This window comes from Moschus berezovskii, chromosome 6 (genome assembly GCF_049115385.1).
Source record: "Moschus berezovskii isolate FMDL1 chromosome 6, NW_MosBer_1.0, whole genome shotgun sequence".
NCBI classification, from domain to species: domain Eukaryota; kingdom Metazoa; phylum Chordata; class Mammalia; order Artiodactyla; family Moschidae; genus Moschus; species Moschus berezovskii.
In genome coordinates this window covers 65,172,417-65,187,531 of record NC_142465.1, presented here as the reverse complement: position 1 = coordinate 65,187,531, position 15,115 = coordinate 65,172,417, and the positions used below count along the sequence as shown (strand labels likewise).

At 41.9% G+C, this 15,115-nt stretch overlaps 1 protein-coding gene across 13 annotated transcripts in view; it reads left to right on the top strand.

Moving 5' to 3' along the window:
* The first annotated feature begins 221 nt into the window (after positions 1-221).
* Positions 222-15,115, top strand: part of CDK17 (cyclin dependent kinase 17) — a 131,310-nt gene continuing 116,416 nt past the window's right edge. For 11 of the 13 annotated variants that reach the window (XR_016037635.1, XR_016037633.1, XR_016037632.1 and 8 more), the window contains exon 1: positions 856-1,661. Coding sequence is in view for 1 of the 13 variants with exons in the window: in XM_088837124.1 (XP_088693250.1) it covers positions 1,472-1,661 (190 nt within the window). In the remaining 12 variants the exon portion in view is untranslated. Of the gene's footprint in view, positions 787-855; positions 1,662-15,115 lie in introns of those variants that run through there. The other 2 variants (XM_055394751.2, XM_088837124.1) reach the window with 2 other exon arrangements.

The following is a 15,115-nucleotide window of genomic DNA, read 5'->3' as shown; positions in this document are numbered from 1 at the left end:
AGGCGCCGTGGACAGGCACTGCTAACCTTCACCCTCGTGGGGTCGCATCACCTCCCCCACCGCCCTCTCGGCAGCCCAGAAGCGGGGCCCTGGAGACGCAGGGCCCCCACCTCGGGGCGGGGGGTTTCCCGGGGATACCCCGCCCCGCCTCCTAGGCCCCGCCTCCACCGCGGCCGCCGGCAGGGGTCGCGCTGCCCGCGGCGAGAGGCTCGAGAGCGGGTGGGGGCAGCTCCCGCAGCCGGTCGCCTTTCTCTGTGGCTGCTGGTTGGAGCGTTTCAATAAAAGTCTTTTTTCTCTCGCGCTCGCTCTCCCCCGGGAAACAGGCGGAGGCGTCAATCCGCAGCCGCCGAGTGAGAAAGCGACGCATACGCAGCGGCGAGCGTCTCGTCGGCCCGGCCCCGACCGGCGGCCCCAGAGAAGAAGGAGCCCGTGTCCGGCCCGGCCGCCTCCGCCGGGCGTCGGCGCCTCCCTGCCCGCCTCGCTCCCACCCCGGCCCCTCCGAGGGGATTAGAGGGCCGCCCGCGCGACTCGGCGGCCCGGGAGCCATGTTGTCCGGGGGGCTTGGCAACGCGTGAGGGACCCGCGGCCCCTCCCGGAGGCCCGGACTCTTCGGCGAGAGCTGGAAGGCGGCTGCGGCGGCGGAGGCCTGCGCGTCGGCGGCGCCTCGGTTGGCCAGCGGCTGGGACCCGGACCTGCATCCGGTCGCCGCGGGCGTCGGCGGAGCCGCGTTGCCGCTGCGCCTCCCTCGCCTCGCCTGCTCTCGGGACGCAGCCCCCGCACTCGCTGGTGAGTTGGCGGCCGGCGGCGGCGCGGGGCTTTCCCTGCTGCCGCGCCGACCCCGGGCGGAGTGGGGCCGCAGGGTGCTTGAGACCGGGGGCCGGGGCGAGCGGCTGGGCAGGGGCGTGGGCGGCTCAGGCCCGGCCGGGAAGTTGAGAGGGCGGCGCGGTGCAGCGCAGGGGGCCCGCTGCTGCTGGTCGCCGCTGGGGTCCAGCGCGGACCGCGGGCATTCCCCCGGGCGTGGGGAGGGCTGTGGGTGTCTGACGCTCTGGCTCCTTCGCGGGAGGCGCCTTCAGCCGCCGCCGCGTCCCTGTTTGTTGCCGTCTTGGTCTCCTGGGGCGGGCCGATCTCCCCGCGAGGCCGAGGAGGGAAAGAGGCAGAAAGTCTCCCGAGACACAAAGGTCCGCTCGGCGGGGGTGGAGCTGCGGGAGCGGGCGGCGCAGCCCCGAGGGGAAGGAAGGGGCGCGGGTCCGCGGGAGGTGGGCGAAGAGGCGGCGGCTGCCGCGTTTCCAGCTCCTTGGAGACGCCGGCGGTGTGCGCGGGTGGGAGCGGGAGGAGGAGGAGCCCTCGCGTGGGGAGCCGGCCGAGACAAAGCTCGGGGCGGCCTCCCGCTGGCGGGTCACACCCCTGAGTGTTGCCCAGAGCAGAGGTGGAGGGAAGGTGGGAAACCCCAGGAACCGATGGGGAGGGGGAGATGAAGGGGCTGCCAGGTACTGCCGTCTGCGTCGCAGTTGCTTTTCTCAGGGTTTCTGTGCCCGATGGTTTTTGCTCCCCAACTCGGCTGGAGAGCTCCAGATCTGCTCCCTCCCATCACCCTCTCCGTGCCACACTGACTCTCCTGCGGTTTTCCCCTCGTTCTTCCCTTCTCACCCACTCCTTTTCGGGTAAGCAGTATTATGCCTTCTGCTTGGGGAACGTTTGCTAATGACAGGATGTCTGAGCTTGTTCTGACCCTGAACTGCCTTGAACTCCTCTCTCTTCCTCCCACCCTTTCCTTTCTGGGATCTTATAATGTCACATGGCCGTTAACAATTAGCTTTTCTTCTGCAAAAATGGCAAAGGCATGTAGCTGAAATCCATGGCGCTCCTCCTCTAAATTAATGTGTCCACCAGAGACACGTCGCTGGTCATGGATTATCACCTTTTACTTATTAGCCAAATTAACGTTTTATATAACAGAAGTGGGAAATTTTTGTTTTGAGTTTTGACTGTTCTAGGGTCAGCAAGTATATCCCTGGCAGCCACTAGATCTTCTGTCACTTATCAGGAAATGCTTGACTTAGACAATTGTTTACTCAAACTTTGCTGGTTCTTTCTCGAGTCTTTGTTGAAGGATTTCTTTTAAAAGATTCTTACGTAAGAAGGTGAGAGTAACAAATCTGAATTACTACATTTTAGGTGTATTGACCATTAGATGAAAATGAATGGGGTTTTTAAGATCTTTGATGTCCTGAGTAAAGGAAAGCCTTCTAGAAGCTAGAAATCTGGTTCAACCATACTGTAAGAAAAGGACTTGCTAGCATTTAATTGGTTTTGTTCAGTTCTTTTATAAGATTAAGTAGTTGGTTTATTTATTAAATGTTGACGTTGCTTTGTTAATGAAGTCCTTTCAGTCTTTGTATTCCTAATATCTGCGTACTTCCATAAACAATGGATTGGAACAAAAGAAAAATGTGGCTATATTTAAGAATTTTTTTTTTTTTTTAATGGAAGAGATTTCCAGATGTAGATAGAAGCGGTAACCGTTTATCTGGTAAATTATCTTATGGGCCAGGAAGACTAATGGTTTTGAATACTGGGCTTCAAAGAATTTTGTCTTTGAATTTAAACTATTTTAAAATGACTGTGCAAATATATTATTGATTTTTTAACAGCAAAAGTAAAAACATGTTGAAATGTGTTTGACATCACTGTTGATAATCATTTTAAGAATAGTCACATCTTGCTGCTTGTTGCCATTAAAATGTTGACACTATAAAAATTGTGAAAGGGACTTCAGTTTAGGGATCAGTCTGAATTGAAAGACTCCCTAAATTCTTTGTGAAATTAACAGGTCATATCATTAATAATCAGTGTTTCATATATTTATCGAAAGGCTGTATTGAGGATACACTGATTCCCCCCTCTACATAATTATTAGTGTCTAATTAGTTACTTGAAGTCTTATCCTCACTAGAAGGACATCTACCAAAAAAGTCAACAAAGATCTGGGTAGTGGGGCTTACAGATGAATAAAAATACATTTCTGTATCTTTCAAATTTTCAGCTAACCTTTACAATCAGTAAAAACATATATATTTATACGGAGAATTAAATTCTTGTTAAAAAAATTGTCTTGTTAATATTGTGATTTGCCTGTTGCTAAAAGGAGCTTCTGTAAAATGTGTAATGTATTTTCATCTTTGGATTCAGGTCCATTAAAATCACTTTTAGTGTTAGATATTTGAAATAGTGCAGCTTGCCAAATGAGTCTGATTACTTGAAGAAAAATGAAGCAATACATAGTAATGAAAAGGCGGAAAGGTGAAATTAGAATAATTAATTCAGTGTATGATAGCAATTCAGTGTGGAAGTGGTAGCTTTGTACACCAGCAATCTTGTTCTAATAAGTCATTGGTTTTACCAATAGAAAAATTAATTTTTTCTGTAGCGCAAAATAGCTGAGTTGACTAAGGAAATTTAAAAGTATATAAATGTTGATATATTTAGTTTTCATTTACCGGTTTAGTCCTATGATTATGGTGAAAAGAGATGGCATGGAAAATTTACTCTTGTCAATGCCTTTGTTTTTTCCCTTATTTTCAGCAGTATTTTTCTCCTCTATTGGTGAAATAGTACTAACTAAAACACTGCAAATATTGTGAACAATGGCTACTGAGATAGACATTCAAAAGTGAAAATAATGATGTTACTTAATATAAAAAAAGTTTCTTTGAACACAGTTTTTGCCCTGATATTTTCTTTGTTATTGTCTAATAGTACTGAATATTTATAGGGCATTACATTTTGAATCTTTATTTTCTGTTCTTTTTTGAATATTTATGTTCTGTAGTTTTAATAAAAATTAGAGCATCATGACATGACATTTATATAGCTTTTATACTTCCATGGTATGTAATTGTAATGAATGTATAGCTGTATTATAGAAAAAAGACAAGTTAAATCCAGCTTATAAAATATTCTTTAGAGTATTTTATCTATTTTAAAAGTTGTCCCCTTTCCTATAGGTGAAGGAAAAACAGTTCTTTGAATTTTGGATGTATAGTTTCCGCTTAATCTTTTAAATGGAAAAAGTATTTTAAATGCATTTTGTAAACAGATTATGACACTCTGCATTTGAAATGATGGAGATAAACAGGTTGATGGCATCTTAAAATGTGCATTGTATAGTATCTATGAAGTAAAATCAGCCTACGATAGAAAACCTAGTATAATTTATTAGTATTCAGCTTACAGTGTTGGCAATTTCTTTGAACTGGTGGGGAGAGGACCTGTTAGACTGTCTTTTAAAAAAAGATTTCTGTGAGATACTTAGAAAATTAAGCCAAGAATTTTTACTGTCATTCGTGAATTCTTTGTCATTGTTTTGCTCTCAGATTTTTTAGTGGCAGTCAGTTTGATATCTGCAAAATATTTGACCTGAAAAGAGAAATTGTTAAGGACCAGAAAAATATATTGACTATATCTGAGGTGCAGCTTACCTTTCCTAGCCTGTTTTCCTCTCTTTTGGCCAACTTGGAAAATCAGTAGACGTCTGTCAGTAAGTCTAATGGGGGGGTGCCTACTATAAATAATGCTATGTTCTTCTGTAACATATGATATTGAACACTATATGTAAGGAGATAGATTTATAGATGCATGACATTGGGATAATCGAAAGTTGTCTATAATTTTCTTAAAGTGTTAAAATTAGTTCATCTTATTTGAGCATGTACCAAATTTTATTGTGATAAAATTTCATCCTGAATGAACTTATATGTTCATCCATGTCTGAAGTGTGTGTCTTCCCCGTACTACCACTGTGATCAGTGCTGGGATACAAAGATGAGGAAACTGGTGTGAGGACACTATAGTGCTATGACACTTAGAGAGAAATTCTCTTTTTTGAGGACAATGTTACTTTCTCGAAGTTGTCTTTGATTCATTCTGGCAGTTACCGCGATCCTGCTATAGCATTTGTGTCTACTATAGGACTCAATAGGGCCTCCCTGGTGGTGCTAGTAAAGAACCCGCTTGCCAATAGAGGAGATTTAAGAGCAGAGGTTCAGTCCCCGGGTCAGGAAGATCCCCTGAAGAAGAGTGTGGCACCCCACTCCAGAACTCTTGCCTGGAGAATCCCCAAGGACAGAGGAGCCTGGTGGGCTACAGTCCATAGAGTCGCAAAGAGTTGGACACAACCGAAGCAACTTAGCACCCTGTGTGGAACTCAATACATTGTGTTATAATTTATTATTTACAGGTCTTTACCCTTTTGACTGCTTTGTGCACCAGAGGGACCATGCTTTTAAAATTTTGGTATTTTCCCCATGTTCAGTTCAGTCGCTCACTTGTGTCCGACTCTCTGCGACCCCATGAGTCACAGCACGCCAAGCCTCCCGGTCCATCACCAACTCCCGGAGTTCACTCAAACTCATGTCCTTCGAGTCGGTGATGCCATCCAGCCATCTCATTCTCTGTCGTCCCCTTCTCCTGCCCCCAATCCCTCTTAGCATCAGAGTCTTTTCCAGTGAGTCAACTCTTCGCATGAGGTGGCCAAAGTATTGTTGCTTAATTGCGTGAATGAAGTGTGGTGGAATTAGAAAAAAACATTGAATTAGTAAATTTGAGTCAGGTTAGTTATGGCCTAGAAATAGTCCATTTTGATACAGTAGAAAATGAAAAGCCTGTGTTTCATGTATGCAGTGTTTTTATGAGAGTAATCTGGAAGCAGTCGGTAGGCCAATTTGGAGGGGCAATAACTTGGTATTATTGGGTCTTTTAAATTACATGTGAGGTATACGCAAATGAAAAGAGATGTAATCTTCGAAGATTTTTCTTTTAGACAAATTAGACAATATCTAATTTGTATATCAGTTACAGTATCAGTATGTAAATACAATATCTGTATGTAAATAAAACGTGTGTGTGCATGCGCATGGTCAGTTGTGTCGTACTTTGCCACCCCATGGACTCTAGCCCGCCAAACTCTGTCCATGGTGTTTTCCAGGCAAGAATATTGGAGTGGGTTGCCATTGCCTCCTCCAAGGGATCTTCCGAACCAAGGAATTCACCCAGGCCTCCTGATTCTCCTGCATTGTCAGGAGAATTCTTTACCACTCTGCCACCTGGGAAGTCCATGTGAATAAAATAGCTATTTTTAAAGGTCTAAAAACATTGGTTAATATCAAGAATAAGATTTGGATAAAATTTCATCCTTAATGAAATCTAACTGTTTAGCTGTAGAGTACCAGACTTACTCTTTAAAATACAGAATTGCACTCAGAACAGTGCATTTAATGTCATTCCCGTTAACCTTATAGTTTATATATATATATATATACACACTTTTCATTGAAATTACTATACTTAAATAAAAACTGCTTTGTCTACTTTTTAAAATTAGACATTTCATTGAGGTTTTTAAAACTGGAGTTTTAAGTTATATCTTTGATATGGTGTGTTATAAAAACTAGATTTGAGAAATCAGATTATAGCTTGATAATATCTTGATGTGACATTTAAAAAAAACCCCAAGTTTTCACAGCTTGTAAGATTTGATGCTTTTTCATATTCTTCAGTTTATTATATGGCCTTAAAATGCTGAAAATGTTTATATCGGTTAAATTTTCAAGATGATATATACCTACATTTTATCACTCCAGAAACAAGTTAGCATTGTATTTTGCAATAATTTTTGCCTGTAAGTTTGTGAACATGGATTTTTGCCATTCCTTCTCCACATATTATTTACATTTTTGTTTTCCTCTGACCCCTTTTTTTCCAGGAAGCTATAAAATGGTTGACATTTTAACTTTTAGCTATAATTTTTTGGAAAAAAACTCTACAACTCATTTCTATTATGTAAAGTTTAGAATTGATTATAGTTTTTTTTTTTTTTTCCCCTATAAAGACTACTTCAGTAATAACTAATAACTGTGATCTTGAGCTAGTTACTTAAACTCTTCAGGGTCATTTTCTTCTGTAAAATTGGGAATGACAGACCCTACTTTGTAGGGTTTTAGAAATTAAATGGTATGTATAGAAGACTTTGCAAAGTACCTTGCACCTGGTGAGTACTCGGTTAGCAATTATTTTTATTACTCTGATTATTATTATTATTACTCTGGGAAAAACTTGGTTATGGTACTAGAATTGCTTTGCAGAGCCATTGCTTCAGGTTGATGAATGTCTAAGTAAGTGATTCACAAGGATAATTGAGTCAAAATCATCTCTGGCTTTTTAAACTATAGATTATACCCTGTGGATTTTCTAATATGCCTCCCACTGAATTTGAGAATCAATGTGTTAGTGAATTAAGTTTACTAATGGGTGTATGTTGCACCCTTTATGTGTATTGGCAGGAGGGGAGTAGCATAGACTAGCGGACTAAAGTAGGATTTTCATTGTTTCTTATCTAATGACTGCTAGGAATAAAACTGTCATAATCTTCCTGATGAACACATTGATAAGCTTTTCCTTCAGTCAGTTCAGTTCAGTTCAGTCGCTCAGTCGTGTCTGACTCTCCGCGACCCCATGAATCACAGCACGCCAGGCCTCCCTGTCCATCACCAACTCCCGGAGTACACTCAAACTCATGTCCACAGAGTCGGTGATGCCATCCAGCCATCTCATTCTCCGTCGTCCCCTTCTCCTCCCGCCCCCAACCTTTCCCAGCATCAGAGTCTTTTCTAGTGAGTCAACTCGTCGCATGAGGTGGCCAAAGTATTGCAGTTTCAGCTTTAGCATCAGTCCCTCCAATGAACATCCAGGATCGATCTCCTTTAGAATGGACTGGTTGGATCTCCTTGCAGTCCAAGGGACTCTCAAGAGTCTTCTCCAACACCACAGTTCAAAAGCATCGATTCTTCGGCGATCAGCTTTCTTCACAGTCCAACTCTCACATCCATACATGACCACGGGAAAAACCATTGCCTTGACTAGTGGGACCTTGGTTGGCAAAGTAATGTCTCTGCTTTTTAATATACTACCAAGGAGGGTCAACCAAATTTTTCTTGTAACCATCTGCCCTGTTTCTCTGTGCTATACCATTTATTTGACATTGTAACGGTCTAGAGCTTCCCTGGTGGCTCAGAGGTTAAAGTGTCTGCCTGCAATGCGGGAAACTCAGGTTCAATCCCTGGGTTGGGAAGATCTCCTGGAGAAGAAAATGGCAACTCACTCCAGTATTCTTGCCTGGAGAATCCCATGGACGGAGGAGCCTGGAAGGCTACTGCCTGCCGGGTCGCAAAGAGTTGGACATGACTTTCACTTTCACTTTCCTTCTTAATGAGTTTTATGTGTGACTCAGATTTTCTGAAGTCAAAATGGAATAACAGCTAATAGAACATACCCATCAAAAAAAGAAACTAGTTTTGCATTTTTTCCATCTTCATAAAATCTGCTTAGATTTCTGCTGTTTACTGTGTTTTTATTCTCTTATTTGTAGGTCAGTGGCCTTAACCTGAATTTCAGAAGCACACTTGTTGAGATTAAAAACAACAAAACTAGAAGCCTCTGTGTGTGTGTAAAATTTCAAGCTCTGTCCCAAAGCAACTGAATTGGGATACTCTGGGTTTGGGTTTTTAAAAAATATTTCAAGTAATTCTTGAATTTTAAAGTCATTGTTTTAGGATTTAGCATAGTGTCAAGGGGAGGAACCACTCATATATGTTAAAGTAAAGGCAAAGTGATTAAAAACTTTCATAATTCCATCTTATTTTTTTCTTTTTATTCTATTTTATATTTCCTAGTTTAATTGTGTTTGGGGGGAGGTTTTCTTAGGTTGATGTACAAAACTCTTCTGTTCCAGTTATTTTATTTACTTTAGTGAATGTTTTCATCTTGCATTTTTAGTTTGGTTAAAAGGTAAACTAAGGGGACTTCCCTGATGGTCCAGGGGTTAAGACTACACTGCAGTGGGCATGACTTTGAACCTTGGTTGGGGAACAGTGAAGCCAAAAAAAACCCCACAAAAAACAGCCAAACAAAAAACCAGTAAATTGAGGCACATTAAAAACTTTCAACTTTATTTGAGCATACTTTGATTTGAATCAGGGAGTGCCAAGCCACAAGTGGTTAGGAGTGCTCCACCAATAGGAGGAGGGTGGAGGTTTTTATAGAGAAGACATGGAAGCAAAGGAAATGAACTTGACTGGCTATAGCTTAAGTGATTGCCTTATTTAGGAAAGCCTAGTTGGTTGATTGTTCTTAAGTTTAATTTTCTCAGATAGTGTATTGAGTCTGGCTTAGGTTTTAGTTTGCTTATGTAGACTACCAAAGCATTGGAACCACCCCAGTCTAATGCCCATCTTGTTCTATAATTTTAGTTTCTTTCCAGTGTCTTACTGTTTTCTGCTTTTATAGTCTCAATTATTATGTTTTGAAAATTATCTTTTAAATATAAGAACATAAAATAATGGAGAAAATAGACTTCAGATTCCTTCCAGTGGTTATCCATCTTCAAATAGTCCTTTTGTCTTTTCTCATATTTAGAGTTAAATATTTTTGCCAACCAGTCCATTCTAAAGGGAGATCAATCTTGGGTGTTCATTGGAAGGACTGATGCTAAAGCTGAAACTGCAATACTTTGGCCACCTTATGCGACGAGTTGACTCACTGGATAAGACTGATGCTGGGAGGGATTGGGGGCGGGAGGAGAAGGGGACGACAGAGAATGAGATGGCTGGATGGCATCACCGACTCGATGGACATGAGTTTGAGTGAACTCCGGGAGTTGGTGATGGACAGGGAGGCCTGGCGTGCTGTGATTCATGGGGTCGTAAAGAGTCGGACACGACTGAGCGACTGAACTGAACTGAAGATCCTTTTTATAATGTAAGTTTTTATGATAATACTAATTCTTATGGCTATAATTTTCAGTGGTTCATCATCAGTTCATCAAAAGAAGTTTAAACATTTCATAGTGGTTGATAATTATTAAATTATCACTTTTAAATTTTCACTATTTTAAATTGTGCAAGGACAACATACTCCAGCATGTGACGCACCACCACTGTTTTACATTTCCTTAGATGAGTAGATATACAGAAATGGACTTCCCACATTGAAGCCTGTGAACCTTTTCTGGTAATGCCTGTTGTACCGGTACCGCCAATAATCTACCACATCTATTTTCAGTAACACTAATATTTAAAATATTTGCTTCTGATAATTTGCTTATAGAAAGATAACCATTTTATTTGAATTTCTTTGATTGCTAAGATGTTGGTTTTTGTTGTTTTTTCCTTCCCTCTGTATTGTCCCCTCAAACTGCTGGAGAGGAGACTATTAGCATTCCCTAAATCCTTACAGCTTTTTTGTTGTTGTTGTTCAGTTCAATTGCTCAGTCGTGTCCGACTCTTTGCGACCCCATGGACTGCAGCACACCAGGCCTCCCTGTCCATCGCCAACTCCCAGACTTTACTCAATCTCATGTCCATTGAGTCGGTGATACCATCCAACCATCTCATCGTCTTTCTCCTCTCGCCTTCAATCTTTCCCATCATCACGGTCTTTTCCAGTGAGTCAGTTCTTCGCATCAGGTGGCCAGAGTATTGAAGTTTCAGCTTCAGCATCAGTCCTTCCAATGAACACCCAGGATTGATCTCCTTTAGAATGGATTGGTTTGATCTCCTTGCATTCCAAGGGCCCTCAAGAGTCTTCTCCAACAGCACAGTTCAAAAGCATCTATTCTTCGGTGCTCAGCTTTCTTTATAGTCCAACTCTCAAATCCATACAGGACTTCTGGCAAAATCATAGCTTTGACTAGAGTTGTTTTTTTGTGATATTTTCTTAGTATCAAATTACTGCATATAGAGCTTTTTTTCTTTTCTAAAGTCAGAGAAACTGCAATACTTTGGCCACCTCATGCGATGAGTTTACTCACTGGAAAAGACTGATGCTGGGAAAGGTTGGGGGCAGGAAGAGAAGGGGACGATGGAGAATGAGATGGCTGGATGGCATCACCGACTCTGTGGACATGAGTTTGAGTGAACTCCGGGAGTTGGTGATGGACAGGGAGGCCTGGCGTGCTGTGATTCATGGGGTCACGAAGAGTCGGACACGACTGAGCGACTGAACTGAAAGTCAGAGAATTCATTTTGGTGATCCATGTATTCTTGTACTGCTGCTGCTGCTAAGTCGCTTCAGTCGTGTCCAACTCTGTACGACCCCACAGATGGCAGCCGACCAGGCTCCCCCGTCCCTGGGATTCTCCAGGCAAGAACACTGGAGTGGGTTGCCATTTCCTTCTCCAATATGTGAAAGTGAAAAGTGAAGTCGCTCAGTCGTGTCCGACTCTTCGCGACCCCATGGACTGCAGCCTACGAGGCTCCTCCATCCATGGGATTTTCTAGGCAAGAGTACTGGAGTGGGGTGCCATTGCCTTCTCCGATTCTTGTACTAATTCCACCTTATTTTAACTTTTCACCATGTTATATCTTCCTGCCTGGTATGGCAAGATGCTGAATATTTTCTGCCAATAATTTTGATATTATATATGTATTCTTAAGTACTTTTGTAAATGACAGCCCAAAAAAAAAGTAGATAGAGTTGTCTCCATTTTTTTTTTTTCGAAACTGGTCTTTTCTGCTATAAAGTTTTAACCCTAAATAGGTCAACATATCTAATAAGAGTTGTATTAGGAATCAGGATAGACTTCTGTTTACTTAGTCCAGATTATGCCGTGTAAAGAGCATCTCAGTAAAACTTACATAACTTATGATAGATTTTTATCAATTTCATGCTCTCACCAAAGGTGGACTTAAATAGTTAACGTGAAAAGAATGAGGGAATGACTTTTAGCCAAGAGTATTAGGTAGATTTCTCAGAGGAGATGCTAAAGATAATTAGCTCTACAAACAGAAAAGAAGGAAAGCATTCTCAGATAAAAGAACTGGGTGAAAAGGAGGTATGAATAAAGACTTTAAGCATTATTTTAAAATAATTTATTTTCTATCAACCACTTGTAGTATAATAGGAATAGAGAAATAGAGGTTGCTTATGGGCATAGTGCGGAGGAGGCAATGGCAAGCCACTCCAGTACTCTTGCCTAGAAAATCCCATGGATGGAGGAGCCTGGTAGGCTGCAGTCCGTGGGGTCGCTAAGGGTCGACACGACTGAGCGACTTCACTTTCACTTTTCATTTTCACACATTGGAGAAGGAAATGGCAACCCACTCCAGTGTTCTTGCCTGGAGAATCCCAAGGACAGGAGAGCCTGGTGGGTTTCCGTCTATGGGGTCACACAGAGTCGGACACGATTGAAGTGACTTAGCAGCAGCAGCAGGAGCATGGGCATAGTGGTAGAAGATGAGATCAGAGAGGAGCAAGGAGTTTGGATTTTATTCACCAGTGGAACATTTTTAGGCAGAATATAATCTTTTCTACTGTGACTTTTGGGAAAGTTTTGTGAACAACTGCAGGTGAGCTCTTCTGAGTGTTGAATGGACAGCTTTTTGTGATGGAGGCTTTAGAGGATTGCTTTCCTGCTTTAAAAAGAGCTCCCTGGGCCCTTGTTCTCTGGTTTGCTTCACCTCAGAGACATGAAAATTATTTTACTGGCTCTTAGGAGCACTTGGATGTTGGTTTTTATTTGCAGACCCCTGCCATTTTTATCTTCCAATATGTTTCTATATGTTAGAAATTGATTTCACCATTTTCTTGGGGAAATAGAAAAAAAAATAGTAAATTTATAGCTTGTAGAAATAATAGATATTTTTAATTAACCTTAAGTATCAGCTTACAAGTCAATAGCACAAATATTGTGCTTATACAGATGATTTTGTAGTTCTTTAGACTTTATCTTTGTGCTAATAACGAAGGTGATTTTATAGCACTATAATTATTTGTCTAATAGTAATTCAGTTAAGTTTTGAGAATAGGCTAATTTTAGCAGGTATAGTGGAGAAGGAAATGGCAACCCACTCCAGTGTTCTTACCTGGAGAATCCCAGGGACGGGGGAGCCTGGTGGGCTGCCATCTATGGGGTCTCACAGAGTCGGACATGACTGAAGCGACTTAGCAGCAGCAGCAGGTATAGTACATTTCAACATTTTTTTTTTAAATTAAAGCTTGCAGTGAATTTTTGGTACATAATTGTCCCTAAGCGGGAGCTATCTTATCTCATAATATACTTACTCTTCAGAAATGATTCTCTCCTTTCCCCATTCTTTGTGTTTAAACCCTTCAAATCTTTTTACAGTTGTAGGCATTAAAAATTATTTGCAGAAATTAAAATTAAATATTTTTGGAATAAATAATGTGATTATGGGGCTTCCCAGGTGATGCTTGTGGAAAAAACCTGCTTGCCAATGCAGGTTAGACATAACAGATGGCTTTCTATCCCTGTGTTTGGAAGATCTCCTGGAGGGGAGGGCACCACAACCCACTCCAGTATTCTTGCCTGGAGTATCCCCATGGACAGAGGAACCTGGCAGGCTGCAGTTGGTAGGGTGGTACAGAGTCAGACATACTTGAAGCGTCTTACTTAGCATGCACCCAATGTAATTATAAACCTAAAAGTATGTATAGAGACACACCAAAGTTTTGTTTCCTCTTTTGCTTTCTTCTTGTTTTTCCTCACACACCTTTTATAGGCAAACATTTCTTTTAGTATCCTGCTTATTTTTCAAATGTTTTTTTGCAAATGTAAATAAATGTATGTTTTAGTTTGGAGGCTTTTTTCATATGTAAAGATCTTCCTTTATTTTTAATGGTTGTTGTACTTCTCTTGGATATATGGTCACTCAGTCCTGTGGGGATCTTTGTTTGCTATTTTCTGCCATTATTTTGCCAGACGAATAACATATGCTTACTATTTGCATAAGCAAATGGATAATTTATAATCCAAGAGCATTCAACAAACTAACATCATGGCATCCAGTCGCATTACTTCATGACAAGTAGTTGGGGGAAAAGTGGAAACATTAGCAGATTTTCTTTTCTTGGACTCCAAAGTAACTGTGGTGACTGCAGCCATGAATTTGAAAGACGCTTTCTCCTTGGAAGGAAAGCTATGACAAAACTAGATGGCATATTAAAATGCAGAAATATCACTTTGCCAACAGGGGTCCTAATAGTCAAAGCTACAGTTTTTCCAGTAGTTGTGTACAGATGTGAGAGTTGGACCATAAAGAAGGCTGAGCGCTGAAGAATTGATGCTTTTGAACTGAGAAGACTCTTGAAAGCCCCTTGGACAGCAAGGAGATCAAACCAGTCAGTCCTAAAGGAGATCAGTCCTGAATATTCTTTGGAAGGATTGATGCTGATGCTCGAATACTTTGGCCACCTGTTGTGAAGAACTGACTCATTGGAAAGACCCTGGATCTTGAGAAAGACTGAGAACAGAAGAAGAGGGCGACAGAGGATGAAATGGCTGGATGGCATCACCAACTCAATGGACATGAGTTGAGCAAAGTCCAAGAGATAGTGAAGGACTGGGAAGCTTGGAGTGCTGCAGTCCATGGGGTTGCAGAGACTTAGGCTTGCAATACTTAGTGACTGAATAATAACAATAGCAACATAGTCTGAGAGCAAGGATTTCCCTAAAATTCCTATGTTGAAACCTAATCCCCAGTGTAATGGTATTTGGAGGTGTGACCCTTAGGAGATGCTTATGCCATGAGGGTGGAGCCTTCATGAATGGAATTAGTGGTAAGAAATCTACGAGATCCCTTGTTCTGTGAAGACACAATGAGAAGACAGCAGTCTGTGAGCTAGAAAGTGGGCTTTCACCAAATACTGAATATGCAGTAGCCTTGGTCTTGGACTTCCCAGCCTGTAGAACTGTGAGAAAATAAATTTCTGTGGTTTATAAGCCACCTAGTCTAAAGTATTCTGTTATAGCAGCCTGAATAGGGTGAGAGAGTTAACTTCAGCAGTCATAAATTACATTGATAATGTGGTGTGTTGAGAATAGCACTTCATCGCTAGTCTTTCTCCCCCAAATTAGAACCCAGGCTAATCATGAGAAAAGCATCAAACAAATCTCAATTGAGGGGTATTCCACAAAATAACTGAACAGTACTCTTGAAAACTGTCAGGGTCACCAAAACTGGGAAATTCTGAGAAACTGTCACTGCCTAAAGTAGTCTGAGAAGATGATTATACTATAATGTGGTATACTGCATGGGATCCTGGA